The 11,829-nt window shown below is 38.0% G+C and overlaps 2 protein-coding genes across 2 annotated transcripts in view; one reads left to right on the forward strand and one right to left on the reverse strand.

Moving 5' to 3' along the window:
• LOC109841623 (glycosyltransferase family protein 64 C3) lies at nt 641-2,797 on the forward strand. Its single transcript, XM_020410576.1, is given in 4 exon segments — nt 641-1,082; nt 1,263-1,458; nt 1,863-1,947; nt 1,950-2,797. Coding segments are annotated over 4 exon segments (843 nt in total). The 5' UTR covers nt 641-796; the 3' UTR covers nt 2,226-2,797.
• LOC109841624 (nuclear pore complex protein NUP160) overlaps nt 2,914-11,829 on the reverse strand; it is an 80,034-nt gene continuing 71,118 nt past the window's right edge. The window contains 10 exon segments of the mRNA XM_020410577.1: nt 2,914-3,276; nt 3,512-3,685; nt 3,774-3,914; nt 5,123-5,230; nt 6,233-6,365; nt 6,554-6,625; nt 10,491-10,596; nt 10,735-10,857; nt 10,957-11,275; nt 11,384-11,452. Coding sequence (XP_020266166.1) covers nt 3,202-3,276; nt 3,512-3,685; nt 3,774-3,914; nt 5,123-5,230; nt 6,233-6,365; nt 6,554-6,625; nt 10,491-10,596; nt 10,735-10,857; nt 10,957-11,275; nt 11,384-11,452 — 1,320 coding nt within the window. The 3' untranslated portion in view covers nt 2,914-3,201.

The following is an 11,829-nucleotide window of genomic DNA, read 5'->3' on the forward strand; positions in this document are numbered from 1 at the left end:
TACATATGTACGCCAACGTAGACGTGGTAGATCTTGCACGCACGATGATGAAGCTGGTCCGTCACAACAAGCTGGTCCGTCATAGCCCCACACACAATCGGAGAGCGAGCATATACAAGCTCAAGACGAAGGAGGCCACCGACGATCTCTGCGGGTGCGAAAGACTGAGACAACGGGGGAGGGGTGGATTTTTCCTTTGTTAGTTTTTCCATGTAGATTATATATTGTCGTATGGATTTATTGATGCATTTGGATTTGTTTAGCCTAGACTACATATTATCGTATGGTTAGACTTGATACATTTGGAACTATTTTGTGATGATGTGTATTTTTGTAGAATTTTGGATGTGATGTTGTGTATTTCGTCAGATTATGTGATTCTGTGAGCACTAATCAATGATTAGTACCCTTGAAAACATACGGGACTAGTAGTCCCGTATGTTTTCACCGTATGTTTTCAGCTGATTGTTTTTTAAAATCGATCTCTTTTTGACCTGTTGACAAAAAAGATGTCGGTTTTGCTAAATATTTAGTAAAATCGGTCTATTTAAAAAAAAAATCCTTTTCTAAATCAGCAAGGAGACGTTCCTTACAATTTCAGACGACCGTTATCGTAAAAAGAAATTTTATTAAGGCAACTCTCGCCTACTTCTCGTTTTTCCTTTTTCTAATGTACATGAAGTAAGCTTTACACATTGCGCCGACTCCCAAAACACCATAACAATCTAAATAATCACCAATTAACACAACCCAACCAATTCCTGCCTCCCATCAAAGCAAAAAAAATAAAAATAAAATGCTCCGCCTCCTCCTCCCCTCTCTCCTCCTCGCCTTCATCAGTCTCCCATCAAACTCGCCATCATTTATACACAACGACGACGACAACAACAACAGCAGCGACAGCAGCAACCCAATCGAAGCCTGCAACCCCCTCAACCATCCGAACCCCCTCGCCCTCGAATCCGACCGGCTCACCGTCCTCATAACCGGCTACTCCCCCTCTCGCATCCCTCGCCTCCTCTCCCTCGCCCTCTCCTACTCCGCCCACCCCCCGTCGGTTCGCGCAAAGTCCTCATCCTCTGGTGCGAATCGCCTCTTTTTGCCCACCAGCCGCCCTCTCTCCCGGCCTCCCGCCGACCGTATCCTCCTCCTGGCCCCCTCCTCCTACCCTCTCCTCCCGTGTTCTTCCGAGCCTTGGGCCCCGCCTGCATCCCGCACCCGCGTTCCGTCCTGCAGACATATCCCGACGACTGACGTTTGAGGCCGCGCCAGGCCTTCCTCCCTTTCTTTTGCGTTCAGAGCCTCTCTCCTTCGCTCGCATCGACCCGTCGTCGGATTCTTCGCTCGGTCCCACGACTTCGACCCTGATGCCAAGTCATGGATCTACACGGTTCACCCGTCTCGGTACTCCATCGTCCTGACCAAGCTCATGATCCTCAACACGGAGTATCTCTACAGGTAGGGTAGGGGGGGCTGCAGACTAGCGGAACCGAATAGTACGTACAAGATAGTTCGTTTTCGTGTGCGTTCGCTTAAAATCATCAATTCGAATTGTAAATACTAATACAAGCTTAAAGTTCGATATTAGCTGATGCTCGTTTACTATTTTACTCTGAAGGGCATAATAGTCAAGAAGAAGTTCACTCAATACAAGCGGCACATCGGGCGTATACACAATTAATTTATTTGATTAGCCTTTCTTAGTTTATAAATATTAAACTATTTCATTGAGAAGATATATATATCAAAATTTTAGATGGATATTTTTAATATGCTACGGAAACAAATATACGTCCGGTTAAATTCTATTTGTTTACGAAGTGAATATTAAAAATTATTTGTTTACTTTGTTTACCATACAGATACAGCTGCTCCGAGAAATGGAAGGCTGCAAGGGAGTATGTGGAGAAAGAGAGGAATTGCGAGGATATTCTGATGAATTTTGTGGCGCAGCTGTCGAGGGAGGGGAGGGGCCGCTGGTGGTGGAAGCGAAGGGAGGGGTTAGGGATTGGGGAGATCCGAGGAACGATGATGGAGGAGGAGAGAGAGGGTTGAGTGGAAGAAGGGATCACTGGAAGAAGAGAGGGGAGTGTATAAGGGAGTTCCACAAGGTGTTCGGTGAAATGCCACTTCGGTATAGTTATGGGAAGTTGGTGGAGGAGATTGGGGAGCAAGGCTTATGTGTTAGGGGAGGGAAGATGGTGTACTGTGATCAGCAATCATAGGTTTTTCTGATCTTCATCTTGTTATTATGGTTTATCTGTATGATGAAGTTAACGTGCAAGTATCACGATAAAAAATCATGATCTTCAACAGAAGATGAGGTTAATACAGTAGCTATGCACAGTGACATTCTTATTAAATATTGCACATCAGGGCATATTATAGAAAAACCCTTCGTGCATATATCACTTAAAAAACAAATACAAACACGATACTACCAATATATTATAGAAAAACCCTTCGTGTATATATCACTTCAAAAACAAATACAAACACGATAATACCAATATTTACTCTATAAACAGTTTCAATTCAACTAAAGAAGGTAACATTGGAAGAGTCGTTAGTTCAGAACAACAAATGAGCCTCGTTAGTTCAGAACAGCAAATGAGCCTCCCACTACATTTTGAATTTCTATTGACATTTACCACTCCCAACGCTCAAAATGGCAAATAGCGACAATATGCTTTTCAGTGCCCATAACATGTACTGGTTTCAAACCGCCATGAAGAATTAATTTCTATGACTAATTCTCAGCAAAAGTTTCTTCAGTTGAATCAAAAAAAAAAAAAAAGGATGTCAATATACATGCTGGGGGTTCTCCTGTGAAGAATATGATCAAATGACAATAACCTTCAGTTCACTTCACTCGACTGTAAACTTCAAAACAGAACACCTGTAGATAACTCATTAATGAGGACTTCAAGAACTAACGTGACCATAGGCACACTAAAATGTTAAAGGCAGGAACTTCTGTTGTTTAATCTGTACAGAGATTTACTTTGAAACAACATTCACTCAAAATGTCTGCACTTGTTACACAACACTAAGAAAAAACTATCTCGTACCAAATAGAAAGCTGATGCGCCAAGCGATCATTACATATCCAGTATACTATACTAATACTAACAATAAAAACATACTAACTCGAACAGATATTCAATACAATAATTATACTTACATGCATCTACTTTCTGATTATACTGAGCCATTCTCATTCTGCATTTCTTGTCTAAATGCTGTGGCTACAGCATCATCTGAATCAACCTTAACCTGTGACCAACAATTATATTGGAAAAACTAAATAAGAAAATCTCCCAAAAAAAGAATATAACTAATTTGGACAAGAAATCCCACAACCTTGTTATTCGAACACTTGCGATGAACTTAACTTTGCAATATTTTTTTGAAGAATGGTTCGGCTATTGATAAAGCTTAAAAAACAATTTTGTTGACTTAAATATTGCAACAGCTGACAACAAACTTTACCATCAAGGAGGACAACTACCTGCTTCAAGTGGTTCAGTAAAGCCCCATGTAATAGTCTCTTGAGTTTATCACATTGATCAACCATGTGTCCTGTGCTCTGCAGCTCTTCAAGCTGGCACCATAGTCGCTCAATTGCTGTGTAAGGGAACCAAATTGCTGACATCCTTTTCCGATTAATGACATCTGCTGGCCTCTGGAAATGACAAAGTAAAAAGTCTATCCTTCAGATTAAGAACAGTGCAGAAAGACTCGTGCATATTAGGAGAAAAAAGATAGATTACCAAAGAAGCAAATGATTCTAAGTACTCCAGTAACAAATTTGTGGCTTCAGCATGTCGATTGTAATCCACATAGAGTCTGAACAATGTAGCAGGATCCGCTTCATGGCCAGTCATTCCCCAAGATGTGGACGCACGGGCACCCTAACAATCCAAAAATGAAAATCATCATCACTATCATACCTAAGTCCTTTAAGAAACCAGAAAAGGATGACTATTAAACATGAACTGAAGTCTGAGAAAAGAAAAGGTTTGATGAATCTTGCAATCACTCTAGAGTAGCAATCAGCTCTCCATAATTTGGTCATAGATTCCCGGTCAAGTTACTAACAGCAAGAGAGGCCCATATAGAACCTTGCTAACAGGTAGGAATATATACCCCTGTATTCAAGCAGTGTAAACTCATGAATTTAATGAGCCAAGCCTCATCCCAAAGACAAGACAAGAACGTAATTAAAGTCTCTCCTACAGTCTGAACCTAATTAGTTAAATAAACATTGACTAATAACTAATAAATTTAAATTTTGAGTTTGCAACTATACTCAATAGAGGATTCACTGCATAAATGTGCAACTGCGTTAATGTGCATTAGTTTTAAGGCCCTGGGTTATGAAAGATAAAGCAATGCTAAAATTTTGATTTCTGGAATTGTCAAATAGTCATGCTGATAAGTAACCATTCACCTGTCGAGCCAGGTACTAAATGTCCCTTAAAGGGTTATGACAAGTGTAAATAAACCTTAAAAAATCAAATGGTCAGTTGACAGCTAACTATTCATCTTTGAAGTCAGAAGCTGTAATCAAATTTTAAAAGGACTTTACTCTAGGAACACATACGGATGTTCTTGGCTGTTGGGGGATCTCAGGGATGAGCATGTGTATGCACCATGACTGCTGAGGATTTTCATAAAGTGAGACGGTTAAAATGTGGGTTTGTGCATATTCACTTCTCCAAAAAGAAGATAGTAGCTATGACATTTGTTCCACCAAAAAAATGAATAGTAGGCTACCACAACTTATATATCTGATGTCTAACTTAAGCTCCTATAATCAAATCATCATATCATAACCGCACTACTGCATTTTATGTACACGACATTAGAAAGAAAATTGACAACTGGCCATTTTAATAGGGGAAACATGTGCAGATGGGATTCTGGAGGTCATATGGCTACCCGACTTTCTTTTACCTGAAGTTTGAGAATGTGATAGAAGCAAAGAAAAGAAAAAGCAGATTTTCATGCAATCCTTCATGTTAAGAGAAACTTCTAATATCCTCCAGGAAATCACTGCTGTGATCTCAAGCGGCCCCACAAAGGATATCTAAATCTATGATACAGTTGCACGTGTTACCTTGAACATGTGAACAAGCCAAAGGGGCAGCTCAATCTGAGGATCAGTATGTAGAAGTGTTTCAGCAACTGTCACAGGCAATCTTGGATGTAATTTTTTATACTTCTCCTGTGAAAAGAAAGGTATTATTTAACACAAGAAATATGAGGTACACACATATAAATAGGAAATTTTTTCAGGATATAAAGAAGTGAAACAACAAATTACAAAATAAAAGATAAAATTGAATTTTTCAGGGGAAAAAATGTTATGAACAAACATGCACCATGTTGGAGTTGAAACAAGTTTATGTGTTGGGACATACAAATGCTACTTATGATGGCATCGAAGTGATTTGCAAGTATTGCAGGCTTGAGATAAATATAATGAAGTAAACATTCCCTAATCATACAGAGGAACAAGTGCCTCGGACAAAAGGCTTATTGTGTCTTCTAGGAACATACTATGCTTAACATGTCCCGTTATCAAAGGCTCACTTTCTGCAAGTTGGTTTGATTCATTTGCGTATACAAATGGTCGCCCATTAATTCTTATTGAGCAGCTATCAACTTTTGCAAGTTATTCGAGTTGCTTCATCAGAAAAATGACCATCAAACGATTTTTATATATACATTTACCATACAAAGAATCCTCTAATATCAACCACAAAAGCTGCAGGTAGTGCTGAACTAGCATTAAGGATATATTCCTTTCACTTTTTGCAAAAGAGAAGAATCGGTATTAAGTATAAGAAACCTACGATTCCATCACTCACCTGCACCTAAAAACTAAATAAACACATGGATCATTTCGTAAAATTACCTTGAGAATTGCAGCAAGTAGCTACAAAGGGAAGTTATGACCCTTTTCCCAACGGAAGGAAAAAAAAAGTTACAAAGAAAAGTTACGAACCACTCCAGCAGGACAGAGCTTAGTATTTGAGGAAAGCTCTTATCCCCTAGAACTAAAGCAAATAGACATCTAACAAGAAACACCAGAAGCATTTTGGGAGCAATAATCCAAGAATGAGAAAATAATAACTTGAACCAAATTACAAGCATAACTGAAACTGGATATATGAGATAAATAAGAAGAACGAAACCAAAAGACAGAACTGCATAAACTACTTACAAGATAGAGCTCAAGCATCTCCCATTGGGCATTTCCCTTCATAGGAGCCACTGACCTTGATTTAATATTTGCATCAGTATAGATTTCATCCTCAGAGAAGGGCAACAAAAAATTACCAATTTTTGAATTGCTCCTGAAAGATTTTAAAAATTTACAGTATAAGTCTAAGCCAGCAGCTATCTGCAAACCCGAAATTCAGTTTTCAGCATAAATAGAACAGACAAAAAAGGATCGAGTAGCAAACCGAAATCTGATTTTCAGCCAAATAGAACAATCAAAATATGATCAAGTAAAATAAGTAGAAAAAACAGCGCAACTTACCCTACTAATGAGGGGCCTGGTCTTTTTGAGCAGCATTGCTGTGATATAGAAACAAAGGCGTTTTCCAGTTCCCTGTGTGAGAATCTTGTTTAATATCTAATGCATATATGAAACAATTGTAGTACATAAAATAATTTGTATTCATTTCGCTCAAGGGTTGATTGTATAGATGCCATAAAAGTGAAATGTGATATTCTACAGAAAATCTTGTCATGACTCTTCCCTTAGGCACTTTATTAATCTAGGTGAACCTCAGTGCTGCTCCTTGATTGCATGCTCTTTCAACAGAAGATCTAAAAAGTAGAATGACCAGCTAGACATAGAACTTGTTACTAACACAGGTTTACAAAAAATACGAATTATGGTAATATGATGAAAGGCTACATACAAGGACCACTTCAAGTGGTATACCAAAACCTTTAGTCAGTCAAACAGGAGACATTCTCAAATATGTCCGCACTAACATATTATACGTTTTAATTTAAAGCTATTGTTGGAAATTTCATGGATACACGTCGAACAGGATACTTCTCATGCACTACTATCCACATTACATGGTTGAGATATTTACTTACTTTCATTTGCATATCAAATATGTAGTATAGCGAAAAAAGACAGTCAAAATAATTGACGTGTCCAAGGTTACGACAAATTTTACACGCTTCTATCAGAAAGGCTAAATTGCACTTAAATACCATACAGTTGCCACTACTTAGCACTTATATACATCACTTGCTTTTGGTTGCACTTATATACCTTTTAAGTTTTTAAAATTTGCAATTTAATATCCTTAGTTATGCAAAAGTGACTTCACCCAGAAGTTATCATGCGATACTCACATATGATTTTAGAACATTTTAACTCTTAGTATTTGTGAACTCTGCTATAAAACCTATCAAAATCCTAATTTAAAATAGAATTAGGGTAGGTTTAAAATAGAATTAGGGTAATTTTAATAGTAAATTTAACAAAAATTAAGGGTTAAAAAGTTCTAAAATTAGCATGAGTGTCACATGAGGATTTTTGGGAGAAAATTCTCGCGTTTGCATATCCTGCAACTAAGGATATTAAGTGCAACTAGAAACAAGTGAGGCTATAAAACTGCAAAGCAGGGGAAAGTATAAGGCATTTAAGTGCAACTAAGCCAATAAAAAATGAGATATTTTGAATTTCTCTATTAAAAGTTGAAGAGCAAGACTAACATTATTTTCAGAGTTTTCATATGGACATTGCAACCAGATGTACTTTAACTAGGTTGGAATTCTCCTGTGTTGATTCTATTAAATAGATGCACCATTTATAAAGGCAATATCAAAAGAATATTTAATACTTAGACCAATTTCCTTATTCAATAACAAGATCTCCTGGTCAAGGTGAAGATCTTCCACCTTAGTGACTAGTGAGAAAATTCTGTAAATAATTAAGGCACTGATATCATCCAATATTTTTTCACAAAAAGCTTCTTTAATTTTCTCAAGTTAGTTCTTGCATATTCATCTTAAACATAAATGAATATCCATCAACCTTTATCAGGTAAGGTTCATCATAGCGAACTTCAGTTTAATTAATTAAGATTTAGATAGATTATGATTATTTTTAGTTGTTTGGATTTTAATTGTAAGGATAAAATTGAATTTAATGAATTCGTTTTATTGATAAGTTTGAATTTGGTTTAAAGACAAGGTTATCGATAGCGGATAGCTTCGCGTAGCAGTGAGGTATCGCTAAGGCTATTTAGGGCTATTGCAACAAAATAGAGGTAAAAAGCGCAAAATTAAATAGTGGTCAAATTTAGATATGTATAGCTATTCAAAATAATTAAAAAAATTAAAGAAAAATCTAAAAGTGCATATATTTAATAATTTAAAGAGATCCTAAATATGAAATAGACATGTAACAGTCACATAATATCGAAAACGATTGGATGAGGAGTCAAAAATTAGTTGTCTTCGAGACGATGAGCTGAGTGGTGAGAAAATTGTAGTAGGAGGGCTCACGGCGAGAGGTGAGAGGAAGTGTTGAGGGAGATGATAGAGGCTATAGGAGGCAGCGGGAATATGTCGGAAATCGTGGGAGGCGGTGGGATGTAGTGGTTGCGGGTTGGGTTTAATTTTAAAAAAATAAACCTCAAACCGCTTTTAAATAGCAGTTAAAAAGCAGATTTTACCCGCAATCACCCACTATTCACCGCTATGACACGCTATTGGCCGCTTTTGCGAGCGGAAAGTGCATATTCCGGAATAAGTCACCGCTATTAGGCGATAGCGTAGCGGGAAGGGACCGCTTACGCTATTAGCGCCACTATTGCGACGCTATTTACCGCTATTTATAACAATGTTTAAAGATAAGAGTTGATTTATGAATTTGTTTTAGATAAGGATCCAAACTCTATTAAAAAGGGGATAGACTTCGTGTAATGCAGTAGAGATTGATTGACTTCAAGAATAAGATGATATTGGAGTGAATTCTCAAAGGGGTGAAACCTCTTGTAGATCAGAAGTTGAATGTGAATCCAGACCTTTTCTTGTAATCCACACTATCACAACACTTCTCACAACACTTCCCAAACTAATTCTCACGTGAACTACTCCAGCTTTTCGTTCTCTTTTCTCATGCGACAGAAATGCGAAAAGGCCCCTCTGCCTTCTTTCTTGCGACCAGACCAGACGAGCAAACTCACCGCTCTCGACTAGATCCACCTCCAACTTTGATCGAGCACCGCCCCATCCAGCCATGGTTTGCACTGCCTCTGCCTTGAAACCGTATCGAACTCCACCTGTGATACTTGCCAAAGGTCACGACTCATCTCCAAGATCAAGCTTCACCACCTATCGAGCTTCTCCACTGCCTGAAACAGATCACGTCCAATCATCCACTGCCTCCTCTGTACGAGCCACCTTCATCTCCAAGAAATGCAACACCTCCCAACCTCTCGCCACCACTGCAGATAGCCACGAGAGCTGCCGAGCAACGCTATAACCTTGATTCACTCTGACAAAAATCCTCCACCAGATTTTGCCTGCCACCGATACTCTTCCAATCCTGAGCACCTTTATCCACCAATCCAGCGAACTCTCTCAAGTTTCAACATCAATTGAGTTCATTGTCTTGTTTCAGAGCTAGACTGTTTTCTCAAGCAATCCGATGGTAATTCAAAACCTAAGGATTTTTATTTGTGAGGGTTTCCAATAGAAGATGTTCTGCAAATTTTAATTTGAGACGTTCTTTGCTTGTTGTGGTTATGCAATTCTTGCAAGAACTTTTCATGTTCCTTAGGTTTACTCAGATATTACTATTTTACCATTTAGATTACTGTTAGTGTTTAGTCTATTCATTGTAGCCTGTATGATTATAAATTTTATTATTTGCATCTTAGTTTCACTGTTCTTTATTTGTAACCCTGCATTTGGGTTTTACAACAATTAAAATCTCTATAGATTTGTGCAATGTCATCATGCCTATACCAAAGGCTTTCAACAGGGGGAAAGGAGGGTGTTAAGATGTGCAACAGAAACTTTAAAACAGCTTTTGTTTTAGTCGAGTTCTTCAACTCTGAGAGGGGTTTGTGGTTTCACAGATAAAATCAAAAAGAAAAATATACCTGCAGCTGCATGGATGCATGAAATATTGGCAAACATACAGCCAAGATGCATGTCACCCAACACACAAAGGGGAAAAAATAAGAAAGAGACAAAACACAGAGCACAAGGTAAAGAACCAGTTTCAGGATTTCTATTGTGCATAGTTTCTGAAGCAGAAACCAAGATGTCAAGTTGACAGCTAGTACGAAGAAGTCCTCTGCTCTGTACAGCCTCCGCAATAAAGAATTGCAGTTCAAGTATGACTTCATTTTGACAAGATATGTAATAAGGTATAGATGAAAAACAATGATAATATATGATAATGCCCTAAACTCTGCCAGTCAGATTAACGATACCTTTTTAACTCCGAACCCTTCCAAAACTTCAGCATAACTACAAAAGCCATGTCATAGAAGCTTTCCTGGATCAGAATATCTACCAAATTTTGTGGTGTTGGCTTCCCTGTGAACAAGAAAATTGACAACAGAATAGCCGTGTCAACTTATAGTTCTCTCAAAAATAAGTGAAGAGCCAATATGAGATACTGAGAGAGTTTGCAGGGCCACTTAAGAAATATGGGCAATTACAAGAATTCATTACCTGAAATTTTTGATTTACCATTCACAAGCAGGTATTCTGCTGATGTCAGCACATATTCTTTCTCAAGCATCTCAACATCCACATTGTAACGAAAAGATTCAGAGTCAGAGGGAATGCCAACGGCTGCAAAATAAAACACTAGATTTAGTTCAACAATGAAGATGATAGATGCTGCAAAATAAATCAGACAATATATCATGCTAGATAAAACTGAAAACATACAGCTCACTGCCTGGAAATGTCGAGCTCTTTTCTTTGGCGAACCTTGATCGCTCCAAGAGTTGTCCCCACACGAAGAGTCAATCCAAGCATAAGCATTATCAACCAATTGCAGAGAATTAATTGCAATAGAAAGTCCGTGCAATCTCTCATGTAATGCTGAAGAAATCTGGTGGTTGTGATCCAATGTTGCTTCGTTCTTTAACCTCACAGAGTATCGGTACATGTAACTAGCTGCCTTTCTCCAGTTATTACGATATGCCTCAAATGCATATAGCACTTTGTATGAATTTGGTTTAGCAAAAATTTCTGAGCGCTCTGCCTGGAGACATCAAAGGACAATTACACAAGAACATATATCATAAGAATGCATCTACAGACCCAACCTAAACTAAAACTGGGTTTTAACCCCCACCGAAACACTTCATACCTTCCATACTAGCTCTTTCTCCACCCTCTCTGTCATCCCCACAAATGGTAGTTTCCCATCACAAAGAAACTGCACCAACAACAAAAAAAAAGAGAGATTCAATAAGTTCAAAATACCCGACAATGCATAAAAGGAAACAAAAACAATTTTCATGCTGTTCCCCAAATAGCAATACATGGAAAAGCAACTAACATATTGTTACCATACAAGTTCGGATACTCGGTCACTAATATTTAAAATTATTAGGAACAAGGTTGAATTATTGCTATAAAACAAGTGACAGTGATAATGACCAAACTGAAACAGTACAGTTGTTAGTGTACTACACGTGCCATGCAAGGTATTAAGTAGTAAGAGTGTATACGTGCATCAGTGCACATGTTCCCATGGGCACATGTGTGAATGCATGTATACAAACAAAGACAAGCTTTTATTAATATTAAAAA

Source organism: Asparagus officinalis, chromosome 5 (assembly GCF_001876935.1).
Source record: "Asparagus officinalis chromosome 5, Aspof.V1, whole genome shotgun sequence".
NCBI lineage: Eukaryota > Viridiplantae > Streptophyta > Magnoliopsida > Asparagales > Asparagaceae > Asparagus > Asparagus officinalis.